This window comes from Thamnophis elegans, chromosome 4 (genome assembly GCF_009769535.1).
Source record: "Thamnophis elegans isolate rThaEle1 chromosome 4, rThaEle1.pri, whole genome shotgun sequence".
NCBI classification, from domain to species: Eukaryota; Metazoa; Chordata; class Lepidosauria; order Squamata; family Colubridae; genus Thamnophis; species Thamnophis elegans.
The window spans coordinates 111,514,033-111,541,537 of record NC_045544.1 but is presented as its reverse complement, the minus strand read 5'-3'; the positions used below and the strand labels follow the sequence as shown (position 1 = coordinate 111,541,537).

Here is a 27,505-nt window from a genome sequence, read left to right as displayed (position 1 = left end):
CATGCTATGCCATGTTAGTTTATCCATGATTTACTGAATAAATCACAACTGCCGGGGGGTTGCAGTACATGTGGCCATGCCATAAACTAAACCACTCATGTCTTAGCAATGTAGGAATCTGGCCTTCAGATTTCTTTCCGAAGTACATCTGAAGTCTTACATTGTGACAGATGGTGCTATGTTCATGAGAAACCTTTCTCTAGATGCCCTGGATTTACGAACGAATGACTGGAGAAAATAATCGGATAGAGTCTGGGCTACTGTGTGATTGGAGGAACAGACAATTGCTTCTCAGCTACATCTATGTAGCTCCTCTTGGTTTAGTATCTTGTGTGTAGAAAATGAGATGTAGGAGAAAATCAAATGATAGATGAAAACTGGAAAATGTCCAGTACAGTTGGATGTCAAAGGCTGATTAGTTGTGTACTGTTTGAAATATAAACATAAAACTGTAATGTTGTGAAAGTGTTCTTGATTTCCAAAAATGAAGTAATTTAAAAGTGTATGGTTATTTTATTCCGCACTTAATTTTCCCACTGATAGTATATATTGTAAGTTATTTTTCTTTGGTTTGATAGCTGCTTTCAAACAAAGAAACAAATCCAGAAGGAATTTGGGTATGTCTTCAACTTATTCTAAAATGAATTTTGGAATAATCTGCAGAAATACTGTGCTGAAATACATCATATTTTGTAATATTGATCAGTATCAGACAGTAGTGCTCTTGCTGTAATAGATCCAATTGCATGTGAGGTGTCAGATTGGCTATATTAATGATATGAACAAATTGCTCAAACTTACCACAGTGCCCTTTGTCACTGTCGCTTTAATAACTAAAGATAATTTGTTCTGAATATAAATTGAACTGTGTTGTTTTTCATAAGCCTCGATCTACTACGGTAGTGAAAGTTCACCTGGTTGGTCTGGAAGTTTTCTCATTCTTTACTTTATTATTTCTCCCTGAAAATAATAGCTGCAATTAAACTCTTTGCTTTGACCCCTCCGGGGGTGGGGTGGTAACGGGGGGGGGGGCGGCCATCGCCAAGTGTGAAGGTGGCTGCTGCTTCGCCTGCTTGAGGTGTTCTATGGGCAGCTCTCGGTAGTAATTTAATTTAATTTAATCTTGTAATTTCGTTCTAGAGAAGTTGCAGATTCAGATTATGTTCTTTGTATTTCTCTTTTTCCTTAGTATTAAATATTGGTAAAATGCTTAAAGGCTGGGTACATCCACACATCATACTTAGCCACATCATTTAAAAAAATACATTTTGTTTTGGTTTAGCACAGGACTGTCAAACTTCTTGCCTGCAGACCAGATGTGTCACACGCTGACCATGCCCATGTCCAGTTTAGTGAAGGGGGGGGGAAGTCACCATGATGCCACCATGATGACTCAAGTTTGACACCTGTGGCTTAGCATGTTGTGTAAATCTAAGCACTGTGGTTTTAAAACCATGCTTTATGGCTTAGTTAGAGTATTTTCTCCTGACATTTTAAGACAGGTAAATTATTACCTATCTGATGGGAATACTGAAACTGGTTAGCATTTGTGCAAAGGCTGAAAGGTAACCCACTGGCTTACAGATTTATACTGATATTCACTCATAGCACTGAAAAATGTTTACATGGAATCGTGGTGAGGAATAAAGCCAGAAAGGATTTAGCAGTTATTTGATGAAGAAGTATAGACAAAAAGTGCAGGTATTATTCAGTACAGGTATTTATGACTGAAATTGAGAGAAGAATTTTCATTGATAAGCAAGGTGGTTTAATCAAAAATTCAAAACCTTTCAGAGAATCTTGTAAGATCCTAGCCAAATAATCCATTAAAGCTCTGAACTTAAAACTCTCATTTTTAATTTTTTATCCCATTATCTTCTTGTCTTGCCAAATATTTCTATTCAACACTTCACAAACCAGGATAAATAGCAAAGGGGACAAAGATAAACTTGTTTGGTTTAGTTAAATTGCTATTAACCACATTCTATTAACATGATTCAAAGCTAAGAGAAATAAATTTAAAGAATACAAATTAACATAGGAGTTCTCAGATGTTTTTGTAACCCCACAATAAATGTGAAAGGGCTTTCACTTTGTTCCATCTTTATTATTATTATTTTATTTGATTTATTTATTTTATATCCTGCCTTTATTATTAGATAAACAGCTCAAGGCAGCGAATATACTAATATTCTTTCTGCTCCAATTTTCCCAAGAACAGCAATCTCGTGATGTGAGGTGAGATGAGTGGCTGTCCCAATCCACCCAGCCTTCTTCATGGCTAAGCAGAAGATAGAAACTCATGGTCTCACAGTTTCTAGCCTGGTGCCTTAACCACTAGACCTATGATGGTGCACCTATGGCACGAGTGCCACAGGTGGCACGTGGAGCCTATCTGCTGGCATGCCAGCTGTCCAGCTCTACCTTCTCCTCCAGTGCCTTTTATCCAGCAGTAATCCGCCCAACTCCACCCAACTTACATGCCAGCAACATTTTGCGCGCATTTCCCTTTCTTGATCAGCAAGCCAAATCAAACAGCTCACTCCGCCGCGGTTCCGCTTATGTGTCTATGTGACATCATCAGTCATCGCCACTCAGACAGGAGCTGGTATAGCTGCTGAGATCAACAGCTGCTGTTGTCAGGATTGGCCGTCACCTGGCCTGTTACCCTGTTGTCACTGCCACGCGCCACCTGCTGCCTCCCCCCCCCCCACGAATGGCGAGTCTCTGACTGGAGCTCAACAGTGAGTCTGCTTCCAGCATAAAGAAACATGTTCTCCATTTCTCATCTAGAGAATATAATATTCTGTGTTTTTAATATTTTCTAGAATATTTCATTTTTCAAGAGAGGGATAGATGCTAACTTCCAACAATAGAATAATAATAAAAGTAGCCTGCCTGGAAAGTTGATTATTGGTCTGATCGACTGGTGGGAGCTGATACAATTATATGAGCCAATCAGATATCAGCTCAGCTGGAAAGGTCAGGTCAGAAGCTAGTTCATTCAAGAACCTAGTTATCCCTTGTTTAGTTGACTGTGAGCTATTGAGAAGTATGCTTCAGAGCAGATCACTGGCCTCTGAAGGTGCCAGCAATAGTTGCATGGTGAAACATCAGGACCATCGCCAGTTTAGGTGACGGTTATTTCTTGAATGTATGGAATATTGTGGATACAATATGGTCATTACTGAAAGCAGTCAGAGGATAAGAGTAAAAATAATGCATGAAAACATATGATAATTTAAAATTCAGCACTGAGCTGTGAATTAGACAAGAATGTATGATGCCCTTTCATTGGTTTAAAGAATTTATCGCATATTTGTATAAAAATGCTATGGGAACTCTTAGTGACTTTTTAACTGAAAAAAATGAACAATGATTTACGGATTTGATTATAGAAAGGGTACATTAGGGAAAAAGGAAACTTTGATGTAACCTTAGGACAAAATATAAATTTAATAACTGCTATTAAGACTGGAAACCACTTTTTAAAAAAAATGTTTTAGGTTCTTTTTACTTTCTACTACTTTTCTTCATCTTTAACTCAAAATCTCTTATTATTTTTACATTGTGGAAAAAATATCTTAAATAAAAATATATTTAGAATACATGCACATACAACCGATATAAATACAGAATTCGTGTTGGTGACATTAAACATATGTTTCTTGGGGATGTAGATGTATATGCATATGATATTGGGTAACAGCTCAAATGTTTTGCAGAGATATTATATATATAAATATTATATATAAATATTATATATAAATGCAACTCATGCAATTAAAAATCAATTTTCTTTTGACCAGGAATTGACAGAGAAAATGGAGGAAGCCTCCATCAGTTTATAATACAAATAAAGTTATATGAATAGGCAATATACACGTGACTAAATAAATAAATCCCACTGAATTTCCAAACTATAATAAATAGGTCAATTTGTAAACTTTGATTGAATTTTACTGACAATTGAAGATGAATGAGGAAATTTTAGGGAATGCAAGCTGTGGAGAATGGTAATAGGTATTATGTGTGAGTGGAAATGTTGAAAAAAGAGAAAAAGCGTGTGAATACAGTATGTTTCTTCTCACTTATTATATGGAAATGAAAACTGGGTATGTCAAAACAAGGCATAAAAGCAAGCTGAATGCAGTGGGAATTGGTTACAGTCTGTATGAGAAAATGAGGAAAGAAAGGGTTGAGAATGAATGGGTGCTGAATGAATGTACATTGAGTGCAAAAGTGAATGACCATTGTGAAAGCAGTATGTTGAAATAAGTTTAGTCCAATCCGAGGATTGAATCACAAAACAAATATACGAATGAAGAATGAATAGATGGAGAAGAAGAGGATAAAGGTTGTATGGAATGATGAGATCCTCAAAAAAGGTGAAAGGTTTAAAGAAGAAAGGCAATGTATGACGCTTGTGCAGAAATGGTTTGCAAGAGAAGAAGATATGGAGAGCAGAGGTAATTCGGACCAGTTTGGTTCAACTGTAATGGTTTGCCGGCCTCGGTCACCAGAACCCGGTTGGTGTGGTAGGCTCCCCCCCATTTTTTAATGTTCTGCACATGCACAGACCTATTTATGGGCCACTGCGCACGTGCAAAAAAATGCACATGCACTGAACCCGCAGTAATGCCAGCAGCAACCCTCCCGATGGAGTGGTATAAATGAATAGTATGGTATAATTTGAATTTATCACTGTTCTCCTTTTTTTATGTCACAGCTTCAATATCTGGGCCTGTCCTATTTCTTAATTCTACTCTGTGTTATGTGTACACTGCTTACTCCAAACAAAAGGGTAGTCAGCATGGTGGAAATAAGTGTCATTTAACAATGCAGCATCTTAGAGCTGTTGTGCATTTTAATTCTGTGACTTAAGTAGTGGTTTAAAAAAGAAAGGAGGAGAACCATAAGTTTTCTTATAGGAAGAACAAAACCTTTATATGTTTTGGTTTTGAAATAAAATGTAGATGTGAATTTCATTCCAATAAGTATAACTGAAAGTATTTAGAAGTCTACTAGTTTATTGTAAATACTGGGAGAGAATATTGATTGCACATGGTAAAAAGCAATAGCTATAGCATTTAGACTTATATACCTTTTACAGTACTTACAGCCCTCTCTAAGTGGTTTACAGAGTCAGCCATATTGCCCCTAACAATTTGAGTCCTCATTTTACCTACCTCGGAAGAATGGAAGGCTGAGTCAACCTTGAGGCCTGGGGATTGAACTGCCAAATGGCAGGCAGCTGGCAGTCAGTAGAAGTATCCTGCAGGTACTGCACTCTAACTACTGTGCCACTATGGTTATGAATAGCTTAAGTTATGATATATTTACCCCTTTCATTAAAAAGTGAAATGCTGCCAGTGGCCAGAAAAAAATGTTGTTATATTCAGTTCAAATATGTAAGTTCATATTATCTTCAAAATAATAAGAAACAAAAAGTACATTCCTATATCTCCAAAGGTACAGGTAGTCCTTAACATATGGCCATTATGAGCCCAACATTTCTGTTGTTAAGTGAGATATTTGTTAAGTGAGTTTTGCCCCATTTTACAACCTTTGTTACTACAGTTTTAAGTGAATCACTGCATTTGATAAGTTACTAACCTGGTTGTTAAGTGCCTCCGTCTACCTCATTGACTTTGCTTGTCAGAAGGTCACAAAAATGATCACATGGGACATTAGCAAAAGTCACAAAGATTGCCAAGCATCTGAATTTTGATCACATGATTGTGGGGCTGCTGGAGAGGTTGTAACTCTGAAAAAATGGCCATGTCATTTTTTTTCAGTACCATTGTAACTTTTTCAGAGCTGTTGTAATTTTGAACGGTCACTAAATGAACTGTTGTAAGTTGAGGATTACCTGTATTTTACTTCAGTGTCCATCACCACAAAGCTGGCTGAAGAGCACTAAGAAATGAAACAAAAGCTGTTCTGAATGCCAGGTCTGCCAGGCAGCTTAGCCTGATATATGAAAGCCTGATATATAAATATGATGAGAATAGATTTATAATTATAATAAAACTTGGTTTTGCAGAACTAAGTGAGGCACAGGATATCTGTAATTCCCTAAAGTCCGTTCAATCAAATAGCACTTCATTGCAGTGACATAATTGATGGAAATTCATCATTTGCACCATTATGTCATCCACATGATGAGATCGTTCTTCTCCACTTATTGCATCTGCAGACTCTTGCCTGGAAGCTTAATTCAGAGTTACTGAGACTCTTTTAAGAAAAGATGGGTAAGGCAAATCTCCTTCAAGCATGATGGATGAATTAGTGGGTTTCTTGGTGAATAAAGTTGCTTGAACTTATTCTGCCAATTGGACAGAGTCTACTGTGATGAACAAGGTAGTGTATTATTGAGATTCCTTTCCTCTAGTAGGGTTCAAATAAATGAACAGGTTTAGGTATGGTATGAGTCCTGATACCTGTGAGCAAGGTAAGTAACCTTGGTGGAACTCAGTTATAGAAGAAACAGATTATCTGTATTTCTCATAGTCAGAATTTAGACCCAAATCATGAGGCAAAAATGGCATTGTTACTGTAGTGGATTATCTTTGTTGGAATATAGATGGATATATAGATTCTCTTAGTGTCTTTGGTGACATTTGATATAATCACTCATGGCATTTTGCTGAATCATCCCAAGGGATGGCAATTGGGGGCATTGCCTGATAGTAGTTTTGCTTCTATCTGAATTATGGAGAAGCAGCACTCACATTTCTGGTTGCTTTAGTGTGATGTGCTACGGAGGTCTTTTCCTCATGTTATCTAATATTTACAGTATATGAAGCTGGTGGAAAAGGGTCATTTGTCAGTTCAATATATTGATGACACTTAACTATATTTTGCCATCCTGGCCAAACCAGAGTTGCCCTGGAAAGGTTGAATTAGCATCTGTCAGGATCTAGATGGATCCAGGCTCTTGATTTAATCAGTTCACGTTAAATTTTATCAAGACCAAGTTGTTTTCTGTCAATTCACATTAGAGTGAATCTGATAAAAAGGATGCTGGTACTTACTCTAGATATGGACAAAGAACTTGGTTTGTGAGTTGGAGCTCAACCAAGTCTTATGGTTCCTATTTAAACAGGTGAAAGTTGTGGCCAAGGAGGTCTTTAACCAAGAATAGTCGGCATGCCAGTGCAACCCTTTCTTCTCCAATATCAGTTTACTCAAGCCTTAATTGCTATGCATTTAGATTACTGCAGTGCATTCTCTATGGCCTTTGAACATGCCTTGGAAACTATAACTTCAGAATGCAGTGGCTAAATTTCTGGTCAGATAAGTTCACAGTTAGAGCTAGTATCAATTACAAGATCACTACATTGGATATTAATATGCTTCTAAGCAGTGGTGGGTTTCAAAATTTTTTAGAACCTCTTCTGTAGATATGGCCTGCTTTGTGGGAGTGGCTTGCCGGCCATGTGACCAAGTAGGAGTGGCTTGCCAGCCATGTGACCGAATGGGAGTGGTTTGGCAGTCATGTGACTGGATGAGCATGGCCAACTTGTAAAATGTGGTGAAACTCACTTAACAATGCTCTTGTTTAGCAACCAAAATGTTGGCTCAAAAACTCTGGCATTTGAAGCACGTAAGCCTTAAAGCTGTCAAAGCTGTTTCTAAAATCCCCAGGGGTGTTCAAACTTAACAGCTTTAAGACTTGTGGACTTCAACTCCCAGAATTCCTCTTCCAGTCATGTTGGCTCAGGAACTCTGGCATTGAAGTGTGCAAGTCTTAAAACTGTCAAGTTACAAGACCCTTGCACCCCTAACCTTTAGGAAAAAAACCCAGGGGTGTTCAAACTTGACAGCTTTAAGACTTTAAGGTTTAGATAGGACTCTTAGAGGCGGGTGGGGCGATTGTTGAGCCAGCCAATCAGTGAGCAGTGGGTGGGGCAAGCGTGGTGTGGATGGGCAGAGGGAGGGAGCTGGAACCGGTTCTAAACGGCATGGTAGATTTGTGAACCTCTTCTATAGAAGAGGTTAGAACTGGCAGGAACCCATCCCTGCTTCTAAGTCTAATTCAAAGTGCTGGTTTTTATCTTCAAAGCCCACAGTACTTTGGTACATAAGGTACTGGGCTCAACAGGGTTGATTCTGCCTATCTGGCCTGAACATCTTGAAAGAGCCTCCTAAAGTAATTGGGTAGATGGCAGCTCTTCTCTGTAGTGGCTCCTATGCTCTGGAACATGGCTTCCAGAATATACCCTTGTTCCTCTTTGCAATATGCAAGGTAGTGAAAACATTCTTATTCCACTAGGGGTTTAGTCCTGAAATGAAGAGGGTGGACATTTTCTCATGGTGTGCAATGCATGTCATGTCCTGTACTATCTTGGTATATTATACATCATCCAAGCTCCTATGATTGTGAGTCTACAAATATTATAAATAAACATTTTTCTACAACTTATACAATATAATATAATTTTCTACAATCATGAAATATAATTTATTACATTTTAAATAATATAAATAAAGTAATTTCTGTGGAATCATCATTATACAGATGTTGCCAATTACAACAGAATTTGGTAAGTGGCATCAAAATCCATTGGAATAAGTTCTGGAAAATGAAAGTTTTACTGTAATGATTTTGTCTTAACATAATGTATGAATCCATGGTTATTCTTGATAATGAACAAATCATGGTTAAGCAAACTATGTCCTTAATGTAATGTGTGAATCTAACTAATCAGTTATTATTTATTACTTTATTTGACACTAAATTTTCTGGAATGTTGACTATAGAATAAATTGGGTTTTGAGAATGTATAAAGGATTGGCACAAACTGTATAAATGTCAGACTAGTCTTTCTATAGATACTTCCAGTACTGACTCAGGTATGTCAGATGTTTAAAATTCAGCCAGTTTTTTAAAACCAACGTTTAAACCCAGATTATATCACTCCAATTCTACATCTATTTATTAGTTCATATTCTTTTTTTATGAACACAGTTTAAAGTGCTTCTAGATCCTTAAATGCATAGAAACAAGATACTATACAGAAAATACAGAATGGTATTCTCATATACAGTGACTTGCTTAAATTTCAAAGGTCCTTCTTTTGGTCACTTCCTCTTGTAAAGGCTGTCTAATCTCTAGTTATTTATTTATTATTATTTATTTATTTATTTATCTCTAGTTATTTATTTATTATTTATTTGATTGATTTATATTTCACCTTTCTGATCAAAGATGCTCGATGGAATGCCATTTGTTTAAAATATCAGTTTGGTTCCTTCCATTTAGAAGGAAAAAAACTGATACCTACTGTATGTGGTTGCTAAGTCTTGAAAATGACTTGATGGCGGGTAATCAGTCCTTCCATTTTTAGATGGTAATTTAAGGCCAATTTGTTTGAACTTTTGATTAATTGCTGCTAGTTTGGGAATATTATCTTGTGGTTTTGTTCATTTTTAATTGTGAGATTGATTGGTCCTATGTAACTGTATTCAAAAGTAAGATCCATTAAATTAAATGGAATTTACATGCAGTAAATTAATGTAGAAGTACAGAATATCTTGCTTTTAGGATATTCATTTTGAACAGAATAATAGAAGCAATATAAATTTTAAAAATCAATAACAGATCTCTGATAATATGAATGAGACTCATGGCAGAAACATATAGTAGAGAATAAACATGAGATTGGTAGCAATCCCTGTCCTGTGGAAAAAACTGAGATCCAGAAGGCCACCATCGTATTAGTTCTCTAGAAAATTCTGAAAAGCTGGTTCCCTTCCCCGCAACATCAGGTTGGGGGAAGCTGAAGCCCAGACAATGTGATGGTTTATGTATAGAGGGGTATTGCTTTAGGAAATTGAGAGTTGTTTTGGATGTTAGTTTTAGGTTTTCATTATATTTTTATTTGTGGCTTATGAGCCAGCTAGGATTATAGTGTGTATGCATTATCTCAATTTATATGATGATCCATTTCAAATATTAGCCAAGGCAAAAAGCAAAACAAACAGAAAACTGGTACAGTTGGTGAATGGGCTCTGCCCACATGAAGATCCCCAGGTATATAAAATAAGCCATATAAGTCAAAGAAACTTTCCTATTTGATAAGATAATATTGCTTTGATTTTCAGGTAAACATCACGTGAATGGGAACAGTATGGTTGAACCCTTTCCAGAGGGAATGCATATGGCAATATTTGGTAAGTTCAATTTGTCTAATATTGAGACTATATTTATGACTAGACTTATATTAAATTATGTTGTTTTTCTATTATTAATATTAATGAATATCACCATAATTCTTTGCGTCAAGAAACTGTTTATCACTATTATCTCCTTTTAAAATGATAACTCATCCACGTATGGATGAATTCAGATTTTCAATATCCAATCTAGTCTTGTGACTTGTTAATAGAAAGACCCCACCAATACACACAGATATGGTTATTGTAGTGGTATGAAAAATGAATGAAGATTGTGATATGGAATGAGGGAGCCAGTTTGATATAGTGGCTAGAAACTGGGAGGACTGCATTCTAGGCCTGCCTTGGGCACAAAGCTAGGTAACTTAGGGCAGTCACCCTTTCTTAGGCCTGGGAAGCAAGAAAGGGCAACTGCTTCTGAAATCTTGCCAAGAAAACTGAGGGACATGTCCATGCAGTAATCAGGAGTAAAAACTGATCTGAAGTTGACGTGCACAAAATTAAATAAAGGATTCATGTAATGATGGATTAAAACTCAAATTTACTGCATTACAATAAAAAATACATTCACTTTTGTTCCTAGTTATTTTTTTAGAAGGGAATGGAAAAAGATATTCATCATTATTGTGTTTAGCCAGAAGCCATCTTAAACATATAGGGTACAAATATAACTGTGGTTGTTAGAAATCAGTAGAAATCAAATATACATTTATAATTAAGGATGCTTAGTCAATGGTTTACAACTTAGGTGTTTCTCAAAAGGGATTTGTGTTTTACATTAATGGTAATTTACAATCTTGTAAATAATTTAGTTATGATAAAGTTTATGGAATAACTTGGCAGTTGAATGGAATTTTGAAATATCTAATTTGTAGAGAATTAAGATTGTGTATATAGGAGAAAGAGTGGCAGAAGTTGGGGACGGAATTAAAAGAGGGATCAGACTAGAAGTCCTACATAGTCACCAGTGGACTAGGTCCAACTCCACTTAAATTTTGTTGACCCTTATCTAACTCCCAAGTAGGTGCTAACCATTAGTTGTAATATGATAGACTTATATATTTATTTACAAGACTGTATATTGCCTCAGTCAGAAGGCTTTGGGTGAGATACAACAAAGCAAGATGTCAACTCTGTGTGTTGACATTCCATGCAGAGCCGGATCTCAGATTAAAGTAGCTGGGTTGAGATGAATGAAGCTATTGGATAACGTGATTTATTGAAAAAGACTAAAGGGAAGGAAGAAACACGGGCAAAGTTTAAAAGCAGATAAAGAAAGCAAAAAAGATGGTTGCGAATAAGAAATGCCTAATGAAGAATGCCTAATGAAGCTGTTAATAAATCACTACTTTTTGTATTACAATATCGGTTCGCTTATTATAAAGCAGGCATCGTTAGGGTACTTTACAGACAGTCATCGTTTGCTTTTAACTATTGGGGGTGCTGAGGGGGAACTCAGAAGACCATTGCAAAAGGCCAGCTATCTGAACAGAGGTGGATAGCAGACATCAGATATCAAAGCCAAGATGAGCGAAGCAAGAAGAGATAAGTAATCAACCCCTAAAAACAGCTAAAGCTGAGCCCCCACCCTACCCCTATGTCCCAAAAAAGGGAAAGGCCCTAAGCGAGCTGGGAAGAGTGGAGGGGATGCTGGACTGGAATCAAGCCAGGCCCCCAAAGTCCCCAATGTAGCCCTTGGGAAGTTCCATAGAGCAACGGAGGGAGGAATTTGACTAGGTCACCCTCCATGAAGAAAGGCCATTATGCATGCCAAAAGAGAGGGGAGGAGCAGTGGATCCTCTTGAGATGACGAGAAGCACATGGGAACGCAGCCCCACTTCTCCATGCATCGAAGGAAGATGAAGCTAGTGCCTCTCCCACGTAGCAGGCAGGCTGCCCAGGGCAGACAATCTCCACCCTCCCTCTGAACTAGAACTGAGGAGTATCTTCAGACATATCAAATGCAAGCATACAGAGGCTGACAGGAGGAGGGAAGGGCACTGCTGATTGAACCATCCCGATTCAGAGTAAAGTTTGATGGGAACTCAGACCAGTTAGCCCTATTCCTTGACTCAGCTGAAGTCCACCTGGAATGCTATGGACACCTCTACTCATCACCCAGAGCCATAGTGAATACTATCACAGAGGGACTAGAGCGGGAAGCAAGGGAATGGCTAGCAGTCCTCCACAAGAGGAGAGCTCCCCCAACTGCAAGGCGTAGATGACTTCCTATGACTGCTAGAGGCCAGATTTGAGGAGGTGGAGGAGGACCTGTACGCGGAATATGAGCTCAGCGACCTAAAGCAAAGGGGCCTCCCCATCAAAGAGCACATCTGTGAATTTAGGAGAGTCATTGGAAGGCTACTCCCTTTACCAGAGGATCTGTTAGTGTATTTTTTCAGAACAAGTCTGGAGCAGCAGATTGCCCAAGTAACTGCCTACCGCGACATTTCAAACTGACTCTCTGAGTGGTTCCGAATAGCAATAAAAGTCGATAGCGATAGCGGCCAATGACATGAGAAAGCAACCGGACACAAAAGAGAGAGATCAACCTGACCTGAAACCACCCAGCTGATGGGGAACCACAGCACCACAGCAGGCCCTGAGACCAGCCCTCCCTCGAAGTCCGCTGAAATGCTTCAGATGCAAGGGGATGGGTCATATGGCATCCATGTACCCCACCCCAATCTCAATGCCGAGGCCAGAGCTACTACCCAGGGCACGATGGGAACGTGGGCACAAAGGCTTTCTAGGCTGCAGAGGTCCCTCCCCAGCCAGATGAAGGGGGGAGGGGACCTAAGGCAACAATGACCAGTCACCAGAATCCTATGACAGTGATGACAAGGGTGAAAATGACCCAATGGTGAGAGGACCAATTTGCCCTTTCCTTTTTCCAATACGCCTCACAGCTCCAAAGACAAGAAGCCAGGGGGATTTTCAAGCCCTAATAGTCTCAGGCTGCACTAGATGCTTGATCAACCTGACCACAGACCTGAAACTGGGGATCAGAGCAAAAAGACTGGGGATCAGAGCAAAAAGACTGGGGACCAGAGCAAAAAGACTGCCTCACCCAATCTGGTTCAATAGGTCCCTAATGCGGGGAGCCTATGCCACCCACTTGACCGAATCAGTGAGACTAGAGCTAGTGGATCACTGGAAAGTAATGTGATTCATAATAGTCCCCCAAATGACAGATGCAGTCATACTGGGACTCTCCTGGCTAGACAAGTGGGGACCAACCATCTGGTGGCAAGGGAGTACCCGCAGGCTTAGGATAGAAAAGGGGCCCCAACCCCTTTTCCGCCAGCAAGCAGAAACACCACCCAAGCAGGGAACCCCCCAAAAGAGCACACCACAACATCTGGGAACCACATCCGATGAAACCCCAGAGACCGAACAGATCCCAGGGGAATATCAGGACCTTGCAGAAGTATTCAGTGAGACAGAATGCAACATTCTCCCCCCCCCCCCCCAGTGAGGCAGATTGTGCCATTGAAATCATCCCCGGGGCAAAACTACCCAAACCCAAGCTGTATGCCATGATGCCCTGGGAAATGCAAGAAATGCGCAAATACATATACAAAAACCTAGCACGAGGGTGCATCGAGCCAGCCAAGCCACGGGTTGCAGCGCTAGTCCTCTTCAAAGAGAAAAAAGACAGAACTATTAGGCTGTGTGTGCACTTTTGAGGGACAAATGCCGTGTGCATACACAGCCTATACCCTAACCCCCTCGTGAAAGATATGCTATTTCACTTGGCAAAGGGAAAAATCTTCACCAAATTAGACCTCAGAGAGGCATACTACTGAATATGAATCAGGGAAGGAGATGAGTGGAAAACAGCGTTCAACTGCCCCCCAGGGAGCTTCCAATTCAAAGTGATGCCTTTCAGACTACAGGGAGCCCCATCAGTGTTCAGGGGGTCCTCATCTACCTGAAAGACATCCTCATCTACACTGAGACCATGGACAACCACATACCCCTGGTCCACGAAGTACTGAAAAAACTTCTGGCAGCCTACCTGTACGTCAAGCTATCAAAACGTTAATTCCTCCGTGAGTGACTAGACTACCTAGGCTACCGAGTGTCAAATGAGGAAATAGAGATGGACTCAGCCAAAGTGCAAGCCGTCCTAAGCTGGCAACCCCCTCACACCCGCAGACAGCTACAAAGCTTCCTAGGGTTCACAAACTTCTATAAGCAATTCATCCCCTCCTTTGTGAAGATCGCCAAACCCCTGACAGACCTCCTGAAGACAGGGAGCCCAGGAGCAAAACCTTGCCTGAGACAACCTCTAAGGTGAGACCTAACCTGCTAAAAGGCATTTGAGACACTAAATAAATGTTTGCAAAGGAACCCTTCGTGATCCAAGCAGATGCCAGCGACATGGCAGTGGGAGCGGTGCTACTCCAAAGAAACAACCAGGGAAACCTACAACCCTGTGCCTATACCTCCCGCAAGCTCACAGACACAGAGAGACGATGGGCCACATGGGAAAAGGAAACTTTCACAATGAGATGGGCACTGCTAACCTGGAGACACCTGTTGGAACGGGACCAGAAACCGTTCGAAGTTTGGACTGACTATAAGAATTTGAAGGCTCTTAGGACCCCATGAAAACTATCACCCAAACAAGTCCGATGGGTTCAATATTTCAACCGCTTCAACTTCGTACTAAAGCACATTCCAGGGCAGAGGAACTTTCTAGCTGATGCCCTCTCCCGCATGCCCCAGTACAAATGTGAAAGGAAGCAGGTGGCGGATGCCATCATTTCCTCTACCCAATAGTTGCCCAAGTGACCACCAGATGACAACACCGTGACCAGCATGACCAACCCGCAGGCGACCTAACCACGAGACTCAAAACTGAACTGCTAGCAGACCCTTGGTTCCAAAACAACCAACACATCTTGACAAAAAGAGATGACCTTGCATGGAAGGAGACGAAACTCTATGTCCCAAAATCCCTACACACCCTAATTCTCCAAAGGAGCCACAACGCCAAACTGGCAGGCCACTTTGGATTCCTAAAGACGTTACACTTAGCCCGGAGGCAGTTCTGGTGGTCCAAAATAAAGATGTGGACAGTTACGTGAAAAGTTGCACCATCTGCGCCACAATGAAGAAGTGACCAGGAACAGCCCCCCCCCCCCGGATTGCTGCAGCCAGTAGCAAGCCAATGAGACCGTGGGAGGAGATCACAATGGACTTTATAGTAGAGTTGCCTAAAAGTGGGGGAAACACGGTGATTTGGATTGTAATAGACCTGTTCTCCAAACAGGCGCACTTCATACCCTGCAGCAGACTACCCTCAGTTCACAAGCTGGCCAAACTGTTCCTGAAGCACATCTACCGCCTGCATGGAATACCTTGAAGAATTATCTCAGACAGAGGGGTCCAGTTCATGGTTAAGTTCTGGAGGGAGTTCCTGCAGTTCGTTCGGTCATCCCAGGGCTTTAGCTCGGCTTTAAACCCGAGCACAGGCAGATAGACTGAATGCTATGGTAGAGCAGTATCTGAGGTGCTACGTGAACTATCAGCAGTCCAATTGGGCAGACCTTCTGACCTTCGCTGAGGTTGCGTACAATAATGCTGTTCACAGCAGCACAGGACTAACACCGTTCAAAGTAGTGAGTGGCATGGACTTTGTCCCAATGCCTGAGTATCCAAGGGATCCCCCTTCCTCATTCAGCTTGACTGATTGGATGTCAATGCTAAAATCAGCCTGGGAGAATGTCAAAAAAGCGCTAGCTAAAGCAGCACAAACCTATAAGAAACAGGCCGATAAACACCGAGCTCTGCAACAACCATTCCTGGTTAGAGAGAAGGTTTATCTCTCCAAAAAATATTTGAGGTTAAAACTCCCTAGCAAGAAACTGGGACCAAGGTTTGTGGGACCATTCCCCATAGTAAAGATCATCAACCCAGTCTCACTGCAACTGAAACTGCCCCGACTGCTAGGGAAGGTACACCCAGTATTCCATAGTAGCCTCTTAAAACCTGTGGTCGGATCCACTCTGAGATCACTGCCCCGGGAACCCCCAGGCCTTGTGGTCATAGGAGGCCAAACCTATTATGAGGTGCAACGCATCCTTGATTCAAGGTGGCACAGGAGGCAACTCCAGGACTTAATTAAGTGGAAGGGCTATCCCTTGTCAGAGGCATCTTGGGTAAAGAGTAGAAATATCCAGGCTGATCGCCTTATAGAGAGATTCCATGAAAACAATCCAATAGCCTTGAATCCCATACTGATACTCAAAATTGTTTTTGCTTGCACAGATTGCCTTTGAAAAGTGAGGAGAGGCGGATGTCAACTCTGTATGTTGACATTCCATGCAGAGCGTCATCTCAGATTACAGTAACTGAGTTGAGATGAATGAAGCTATTGGATAACATGATTTATTGAAAAGACTGAAGGGAGGGAAGAAACATGGGCAAAGTTTAAAAGCAGATAAAGAAAGCAAAAAAGATGGGTGCGAATAAGAAATGCCTAATGAAGCTGTTAATAAATCACTGCTTTTTGTATTACAATACCAGGTTGCTTATTATGAAGCAGGCATCGTTAGAGTACTTTACACAAAACACACTGCACAGAAATAAAAGCGAATTGGTGCATCATGCTCCAACACCACAAATTGCAAACAAGTACACAGATGTCTGCTATTATTCATTGTGGGGTTAAAGCTTGATAGGATCTTCCACCTGGATATTTGGCAAGCTACAGCTCAAACTTTGGTATGAAAAATAAATGAGGAAACTAATCAATATAAGTTCACTGCATGACTTGGGGAAATCACTGGTCTTAAATGAAACTATTTTACACAGTTATTTTGTGGGATGGTGCTACGTACATCATATTTAGCTGTTGAGGAAAGGTGGAATGTAAAGATAAAGAATTTGGTTTCTTTCATTTTATAGTGCATAACAAGGAGACAGGTATTCTGAAGTACTGAATCATTTCTGCATCTATCGAGATATGTCTCCATGCCAATTAACCTTACCATAATCTTTGGAATGTGAACCTTTAATTAATTACCATGAAAATGTCCTTTGTCCCTCAGGAAAGGAAAGTATAATTCTTGCTTTAAAAAGCAGATTCTTATTCTCATATAATGGTGAGGTGGGCAGCAAACAAATTCAATAAATAAATAAAATAAAATTGGTTGGATTTGACACAATAGTGTTGAGTGGTGGTTTTTTTTGGAGAAATAATATTTTTGATATTACCTAGACAAGACTGAAAGACTCTCCTGAGCTTTAGCTGTCAACTATTTTTATGTGCCATCATACTATTTTTGGTGTCATGTGCAATATAATAGGAATGAGCAGATTATTAATTAGCTATTTAGGTTGATAGATCACATTATGACATCTCAGAGTGGTCTGGAAAAGCACAGATTGCCCAAGCAGATTACAAACACCTGTACTGATCTCTTCCCTTCCTGAGTATCAGGATGACCCAGCAGCTGCCAATCAAACAGCAGTTAGGTGGGTTGGAAGAGAGGAGAGGGGGTTTTTGTGGTTTGTTTGTTTTTTTGGAGATATTTTCTTGGAAACTCTGCAGTCTTCTTCCTCCCTCAGACCTGGTGTGAACTAAAAGTTTTGCTAGTTATTTTTCTCAGCTGGAGCCAAAAGTAGAAAAGAAGAACCGTCAAACAAGCCAAGCAGGAAAAAACAAGCAGAAAAGCCAAACAAAAAACAAAACTTGACAGAAATAGAAATAAAAAACTAAAACTAAAAGAGAAAGAACATATAAGCGCTTCCAGGTAAACCAGGTAGGAAACACATCTGGATGAGCTATGTTAACAGAATCTTGCAAGTCTGAAGTACAAACTTCCTGCCACCACTTTTAACTGATTGATCCATTAGGGCAGGTCCTTTTCTAAATTTCTTTCTCTTTAATATTTCTTAAGATATTAGGGTTTCCTGCCTCACTTAACTGACTATTTGCCAGGCATAATCTCTTCCCCCTCCCAAGGTCATTCCCAAATTCCATTATATATAGTTGAATCCTATAGAAAAGGTTCTAGTTCTAGAGAGAGAACAGGGATATAAAGAGTTTAAGACAAATTAAATATAGAGATCAGCAATACAGACTAGAATGATGTTACAATATAGGTAGTGCTCAAATTACGACGACAATTAAGCCCAGAATTTATGTTGCTAACGTAAGTGAAAAATTTGTTACATGAATTTTGCCCCATTTTATGACTTTTTTTAAACCACATTTGGTAAGTGAATCACTGCAGTTTTTAAATCAGTAACATGGTTGTTAAGTGAATCTGGCTTTCCCATTGACTTTGCTTGTTAGAAGGTCACAAAAGGGGATCGTTCACATGATCCCGGGACACTGCCACTATCATAAATGTCAGTCGGGTGTCAAGCATCCGAATGTAAATCACGTGACCATGGGGGATGCTGCAATGGTCATAAGTGTGAAAAATGGTCCTCCGTCACTTTTTTCAGTGCCGGGTAACTTTGAACGGTCACTAAATGAACTGTTGTAAATTGAGGATTACCTGTATAGTGAAATTAGACAGAATATATACTACATATAAAAAATACATAAAAAGATAACATAGTTTTAATAATAAAACATTAGTTTCTAAAATTGCTGAATGCATTTATAATACACAATTTCTGATATATTTAGTATGCTGAATAATAAAAATCTTTCCCAGACTTTGAAGGCTTGATGCCAAAAAAAACCCAATCAACTCCAATTTACCAGTGCTTTGTGTATTTATTCAGCTGGGATCAATCTGACTAACTTTAATTTCAAATGTTCATGTCAAGGTTCCAAATAGCATCCAAAAGTAAACCAGAGTCCGAGGCAAAGGATTCCTCAAATTTCCAATGTATTAAGAGAGCCATGTTGACACATCTGGGAAAACCAGAATCTGAAAGCTTCCTGGTTTTCCCCACCCAGTTGAAAGTTCAAGATCCTGCCCCCACACCCACAAGTCCATCACATGGTCCAATCTTCCACTGCCACAATGGCAGCTTCTACCCATCCAATTCCGGCCAGGTGCAGAGACAAATTTTTTTCTAAAGATTCAAAAGAACTCCATACTTTTATGATCAATTTGATGATAGTTTTGGCTTTATTCTACTAACTGTGTTTCTAAGAAAAAATGTTGAAAATGACGGGTGGTAGCAGAGATGTTCTGATTCATTTCTCGATAGGACTTGGACTGAAACATTTCAAACAAAAAAAAAATCTGTCTAAAATTGGAGAATAAAAATAAAGATAGGTAGTACTCTGTATGTCACATGAAAAAACTTCCTCCATTGCCAATAAAATTTAAGAGTTTAACTTTAAGATGTTTTTGCACTTTGATATTAACGATGAAAATAGGAAGGTGTTAGGCTGCCTCATATTAATTGAAAATAATGGTCTATGTGTAAACTATATTTTGTTCAATATTTATACACCTACAGAAGACACAGTTTCCTATATTTATCACTGCAAAAAATTTTGGTAAGTGATTCCTTTTATGTAAAAGATATGAGTGATTTACTTTGTCTAGGAATCATAGTGTTGTTATTATTTATTTATTTTTACTTTTATAGCTACTGGCATCATAGCCAGCAGGAGTCATCCTGCCAGTTACTGGTGTCATAAGAGTGGGCAGGGTTGAAAAAAATCCCTTTTTATTATTATTAGGTGGGAGAAATAGACAATAGAGTGCTTTAAAGTCTGAGAAATAATGCACCTGTTTTTTTTTTTTAAAATTACATTGTAAAAAAAGAAATTGTGCCATTTTGCTGTCATATTTCAGTGGCCCAATCTTTGGAGGCTTTGTGGTCTGCAAAAATAGGTGTCAGCGTTCCAAATATCATGCAGAATTAGATCAGAGTCCAAGGCACAGCTATCCTTAAACTTCCAATTTAATAAGACAGACATGTTGGCACATCTGTGGAAATCCCAATTCTAAAGCTTCCTGGGATTTCACCCAGTTGAAAGTTCATGATCTTATCCCCACACCCATAAATCCATCACATGGTCCAATTTTCTTCAGCCACGCTGGCATTTCCACTCATCTAGTTCCGGTCAAATGCAGAGGTGCGGAGACAAAAGATGACCTTGGGCTTCTATAAAAGAATGACAACAACACATTCCACCATTCTACTCCTTTCTATTCCCCCCTCCCAAATACTACACTAATGAAACAGCATAGTGAAATAATAGAGAGTGTGGCAGGCCAAAGATCCTAAAAGGAACATAACTACAGGCCTGACAATAGGATTTATTAGCAGATCAAAGTATGAATTGCCATGAAACATATTAGCATGATAACAATTATACCAAATGAAAACATAATGATTCTGTTTTAACAATGGAAATGTCAACACATCAGTTTCTAGTTTCTTGGGACAGTTTCTCATTAATCCACAAAGAAAATACAGTCTTCAATTCCAAACAGATTTTTTTTGATACTAATATGTTTTAATGCTATTTGGTTATCCCAAAGAATTCTGCACTTCCTAGTTTTTAGGATCTTCTCAAGACTTTAAACCAGATTAGAGAGAAAGGGATATCTTGCAAAATGTTTATACAAGTTTTGTTTAGGACTACATTCAAGATAATTTTAATGGGTACTACATGAAGTTGTTTTTTAGATGTTTTATGAATTTTCCTTGTTAGTATCCATTTTCTAGCCCAAAAATCTTAATACCCTGTTTCCCCGAAAATAATCCCAAAAATAAGCCCTAGCATGTTTTTACGTCTGCACCTAATATAAGTCCTACCCCCAAATAAGCCCTACTTAAGACCCTTCACATTTGGCTGCCTGGCCATTCCATTTGGTTGCTCGCAATCCTGTGGCCACGAGGTGAGGTAGGGTAGTGGTGGAACTGCCCCACATGCCCTGTACTGGCTTACCTCAGGGCCTCTGCAGCCATGGAATCCACACCTTGACACCTGCCTCACAGCAACAGCACCAGAAGAGCCGAGGTGGCGCAGTGGTTAGGGTGCAGTACTGCAGGCCACTTTAGCTGACTGTTATCTGCAGTTCAGCGGTTCTAATCTCACTGGCTCAAGGTTGACTCAGCCTTCCATCCTTCCGAGGTGGGTGAAATGAGGACCCAGACTGTGGGGGTGATATGCTGACTCTGTAAACCGCTTAGAGAGGGCTGAAAGCCCTATGAAGCGGTATATAAGTCTAACTGCTATTGCTATTGCTATTGCTAATCATGTGCCGGAGAAGCCCACATGGCCGCCGGCCCACCTCTTCTGCTTGCTTGTGGCCAGAATGGAGCAGAAGTTGAGCAGTATGTTGGTACCATGGCCTCTAGGTGAGGCAGGTGTCAGGCCGTGGGTGGGCTGGCTGCAGGGGCCCTGAGGGTAAACTGGTATGGGGCATGTGGGGCAGCTCCACCCCTCCTGCCTTGCGGTGGTGGCCTCCTGCCCCCCATGAGCAAACAGAAGAAATGGGCCTCCCGTACATAGGAAAAAGAATAAGGACCCCCCCCCCAATAAATCCTAATGCTTATTTTGGGACCCAAAAGAAAATAAGACCCAGTCTTATATTCAGAGGGAAACAGTTATCTGTCAATGCAGTATGGATTCAGAAAGGCTCTTATCTCTGCTTGCTGTCAATTTAGTACTATTTGGGAGATTTCAATTTCATAGAATGATTTCTGAGGCTACAAGATCATTTATAAGGAGGCTATTTTCCAACATATACCATGTCAGTGAATAAATACTTCATTTTTGTATGCACTTTATATATTATTTGCATACATGAATTGACTAGGCTGAGAGGGCTTTTCCCACCTCCTTCCTGCATGAGCTCTAATTTAGTTAATTATTGTTCTGCCACCTCTAAAGATTGCAGATGCCAGGAAGCAGAACATTAAATGAATGTTTGCCATTAATACAGATTACTGTGTTTTGACAGTTTGCTAATCAACTAAAAGAAAATTATGCTGTAAAAATATGTCTGATTGCCTTTTAACCTACCCTAAAGGTGTTGTATGGATGTGGTCTTTTCACTAAAGATTATGTATTTTGTAAGCAATTTTTGATAAAGTGCAGCATCTAAAATTAGGGAGTATCAGCACTTTTAATATTTGACTTTATGAAAAGCATTTTAAATTTTTCCTATTCAGTTAGCTTCGTATTTTAATCCAGAAATCAAATTTAAGTATAGAGTTGTCAAATTACCACCGTGATAATGGAATAAACTTATTTCATTTCATTTCAGTATGTTAGATAGTAAGCTAACCAATTTTTATAATACCCTAAGGTACAAACGCCTAGGTTAATGCTGGTCAATTTTTACATGTTGTTTAACTGTCATGTCTTTAACCAACCTAAGTTATTTGTGTTAAACACTAAAATTACTTAAGAGCATGAGCTTTTGTGAATTACAAAGGAAAGCGTGAGTTTGTCAGGCTATATAAAAAAAGGAAAAGACATTTTACTGAATATATGGATGCTTCTTGAGAAAAAGAGTTTTGCCATGAATTACTTGATGTTCAAAGGACATTTTCATCTGCATCATGCAGGTCAGGATATTACTTTTTATTGAAATCTTTGAAATTCCATACTAGTACCAGTTTAATTTAATTGAAAAGAAAATCCAAATATCACTGTTTCCCTAAAACAGGGGTCTATAGTTAAATTGTCATAAATGTTTTAAACCGATATAAAAATCTCTAGTGAGACAAAATGAAAAGTATCACCGTATGCTATTAAGAATTAATACATTATTACATCATTTATATTTTTGATATATAACTTGTTTTTTGTATCTTATGAATTATGTTGATTGCTGTTTTTAGTACCCTATGACTATCACTGAGTGTTGTATCTTAAGATATATGATTATATTTTATGATTATGATCATGATTTATCACTTGTTGCTTACACATGTACACAGAGTTTATGCACGGGAGACAAATTCCTTGTGTATACAATCACACTTGGTCAGTAAAGAATTATATTTTATTCTATATATAATTTAGGCAACTCAGCTTCATTAGTAGTATAATTGTTTACACTTATTGCAGGGATGGGCTGTTTCTGGGGGGCAGAGAAGATATTCTGGAAGCAGAAAGGAGTCTACTCTACTCAAGTAGGCTATGCAGGAGGATATACCCCAAATCCCACATATGAAGAAGTCTGTTCAGGTAAGGTTCATATTTTGATGGATTAAATATCTCTTACTGACAAAATTAATAGAAGAAATAAATCTTCAGGAAGTCAAGAAAGAAAATAACATGCAAGAGGTTAAGAGAAATCTGTACAGATGAAGTTATTAGCATATAAATTTATGAAATTGTTTTATCCCTATTTATTTGTGCTGCATGCTTCCTTCTCTGTAAAACTTTGACAGTCCTAAAGGTCAATATGGTTGTCTGAATCAGTATCCTTCTTCCCTATGCAAACTACATTATTTAAAATATCAGGTGTAGCAGGATTATACATATTAAGCATTCAGTCCTTGTAATTGATTGTGCGGATGTCTTTGGAGAAAGAGGGGAAGTGATGCTGTCTAGGGACCAATTGGATGAGAGAGGCAGGAGCCCTCAGTGGCTTAATCAACTTTCAAGAAAAAAAAGTGGGAAGGACCCACCCTAATGGATCAAGCAGATAAAAATGGTGTTGGCATATTTGTGCCAACAGACTTGTAATGCAACCTTACAATAAAGTAGAATTTGTTCATCTAGCATATTTTTCCAGAACAGAATGAAGGAAAGAAAAAAGGAAAGAAATATTGTGTGTGCAAAATATTTTTAAATGGACAACTTAAATACCTAAATAAATTTGTAAAAATAAACCAAACACAAACTTTCATCCATTCCATTTAAAAACTTACTTTTTAAATTGAATTGGGCTGTCTCATTTATTTGTTTCAATTTATATGGCCTCCTAACATCAACATTATGACTGCCTAACAGCAAACAGTTAAAAAGACATCATATCAGCAACATAAAAATAAATATATAATTAGCATCTGGGATGAAAATCACAAACAACCATCAGGATAATCATTTCATAGGCTCTCCTATATATTCTGACCCCAAAATAGCCATTAGTTTCAAAGAAACAAAAGTATTACGACCACATGTGTGGGAAACTTGTTTGATTTGTGGTCCTAGAAACAGTGCAGAAGTGAGTTGTTCTCGGTTTGGCCCGGATCTGCCAAACCGGTAGTGGCGACGCTTCTGCACATGCACAGACACATTGCGTATATGCGTGCACGCGAGCACGAGCACAAGCAAACCCGGTAGCCCTGGGATTTGAAACCCACTTCTGAAACAATGTTGTTATTTCCCCTTTGAAATGAATTCATCTTGTACCCATTGAAATAGATTTTTTCCCTTTAAGATTCCTTTGATTTTACACCCGTTTTAAGTAAATCTATTGTCCCTTTGAAGCGATTGCTTTCCCTACCCCCATGCCATCACTGAAGAAAGCTATTTTCTCTTGCAAGTAGTTATCTAAATATTGTTTCCTAACAATAATCAGGATCTTAAATGATAATACATTCCTTCACCTGGTGGGCGAAGCTGCAGCCCTTGTTTTTTTCCTGTTTCCTTGAAAGCAAAAATAAGACTATGATCTAGATTTGCTGTTTTCTGCTTGTATTCTTCATTTTGGCTAAGCAAGTTTCTGTACAATTAAGAACAAAGGAATTTTATATTCCTTTATGACAGCTCTTTTTGCTCTTTTAACAGCCTTCTAAGTTCACTTCCTTGGATGAAAATAAAACTGATGGTAATATCCACATTATAGTCAGAATATGATTTCTTTGTGGATTCTTTGATGATGATGCAATATTGTGTACCCAAATGCAATGCTTTGTGCAGATCCTATCTTTGTGGGTATTGTAATCAGTTACATCAACAGTATTTGCATTAATGTAGTAGTGTGATGTAAAAACTGGATTTTAGAAGTCTGTGGAATGTTTAGAAACTTGTCCAATTCAGCTTGCTCCTGACCACAAAGTAGCAAGGGACCTCATAATATAATCCTGCAGCTCATGCAAACATAGCCATTTGGTATTGTAGAATGTGCCTTATCTCATGATGAGATATTTTATTACCAAACACTGCAAAACTCTCTTGAGATTCGTTGTGCATCAAATTACATGCACAGCAATTTGAACTCTTTCACAGATTACTTGACTTCTTATGGATTATAGTATTTTAGGAGCAGAATGTAGAAGCAAACCTTTGTGAATTATGTATTATGCTTTTAAGAATGATTATCACCTTTTATGTTAGCAAAAATACAAACCATTTTGCTCTGAGCTAAAACTGTAATCAAATTGCTCTGACTTGTGAAGATAAGTACCCCGATAGAAAATTATTTTTATATCTCTGTAAATTGTCTTACAGATGGATGTTTGAAAAGATATTTGTAATGGATAAATGTTTTGGGCTATTTCCAGTGCCTTTGACTCAATAGACAAATGCACATTTTTTTGGCTAATATTATATAAAATTCATGATGTTCATTCATTATGAAAAATCTCTTTATAGTTTGCTTACAGATGTTCAGAACAACTTTTTATTTGTCAATATATTCAAAAGTGATTTCAGATAGGCACATATATAGTGGAACTGAGGCCTGACAGAAAGAAAAACTTGTTGATTCAACAGCTGCTTTGTGGTAGCTGTTAGCTTCTGTCTTCATCCCATTAGTTTGCTTGAGATCAAAATATTTTTACATTATATTTCTGATTCAAAATATGTAACCAAGTAATTATCTGAAATTTTGGGTAGCCTTTCAGAATATAATTATATGGAGGAACATGAGTTTTGAACATTATTTCTTATTTAGATATGGTACCCTAAAATTCATTTACTTTGTATTTGAGCACTCTGTAATGTTTTTTTTCCTCAGCAGCTGTCACTTTGTTTTTTAATATGTGTGAATGATCTTTGAAACACTGCATTCCGTTTTGGTCGCCATGATGTAAAAAAGATGTGGAGACACTAGAAAGAGTGCAGAGAAGAGCAACAAAGATGATTAGGGGACTGGAGGCTAAAACATATGAAGAACGGTTGTAGGAACTGGGTATGTCTAGTTTAATGAAAAGAAGGACTAGGGGAGACATGATAGCAGTGTTCCAATATCTCAGGGGTTGCCACAAAAAACAGGGAGACAAACTATTCTCCAAAGCACCTGAGGGTAGAACAAGAAGCTATGGGTGGAAACTAATCAAGGAGAGAAGCAACTTAGAACTGAGGAGGTATTTCCTGACAATTAGAGCAATTAATCAGTGAAACAGCTTGCCCCCAGAAGTTGTGAAAGCCCCAACACTGGAAGTCTTTAAGAAGATGTTGGATAGCCATCTGTCTGAAATGGTATAGGGTTTCCTGCCTAGGCAGGATGTTGGACAAGAAGACCTCCAAGGTTCCTTCCAACTCTGCTATTGTATTGTATTGTAAAATTAATGGCAATTTAAATGTCTGTTTTTAGATTTGTTGCCAAGATACCTACAGTTTTGTTAAAGAAATTACGCTGATTTCAGAATTTGCTTTTTTAAAAAGTTTCTTTCAATTGTAGGATTTTGAGACAACTGAAAAGTGATTCCTTACTATTATATTATAATTTCATGCGAGTTTGTTGATTGTTGTTCATTTATTAAAAATATATATTCCGAGTTCTATTTTATTCAGCATTCAGCAACAAAGAGCAATAAAATGATAGGAAAATACATTAAAACTTCTATGAAGTTCTACACTTGGTAGGGGATTGGAATTAATAGTCCCATGATTCTATGATTCCATATCACTGTCTTTTTTCTAAACAAAATACTTAGCAATCTTTTGTTAATTATGTCTTTCTGAACATACTTCAGAAAAAGTGAGGTTCATAACATTTCTTCTACTTTCATTCATTTGTATGTAGTAATTTTTGGCACTAAAATATCCAACTATCAAATGTAGATGTAGCTAGAAGGGGAAGAAATATAACTGTCCTATTAATATAACAGATATTATTTCACCTTGACATATGTGCCTAGATTTTTAAGATGCTTTAGCTGCATAATAAAATATAAACATTATCCCTGTTTTCTGTCACTACTAATGATGCCTATTGGATGTGAGAACAACCTGTGAGGATTACAGGCCTCAAATCTTTCAGCAATATAACAGTTGGGCATACATTTTTTTTTATTGAAGCATACTTTTTCATTGTGAAGGAAATGGATTTCTGTTAGATTTGTGACTAGCTTTTCTGAAAAGAACAGGATACAAGCATTTTAATACACTCTATAGAGTGCAACCTTGCTCGTTCCAAAATCTTCTGCTTGTTTGGCTATATCATTTGGTCACTTGCCTATGGTTGACTTAGTTCAC

The 27,505-nt window shown here is 38.5% G+C and overlaps 1 protein-coding gene across 4 annotated transcripts in view; it reads left to right on the top strand.

The window, feature by feature from the left end:
- MSRA (methionine sulfoxide reductase A) overlaps positions 1-27,505 on the top strand; it is a 168,931-nt gene that overhangs the window by 43,850 nt on the left and 97,576 nt on the right. For all 4 annotated transcript variants that reach the window (XM_032215912.1, XM_032215910.1, XM_032215911.1 and 1 more), the window contains exons 2-3: positions 10,111-10,179; positions 23,201-23,320. In XM_032215912.1, the coding sequence (XP_032071803.1) occupies positions 10,137-10,179; positions 23,201-23,320 (163 nt within the window). In that variant the 5' untranslated portion in view covers positions 10,111-10,136. The remainder of the gene's footprint in view (positions 1-10,110; positions 10,180-23,200; positions 23,321-27,505) is intronic.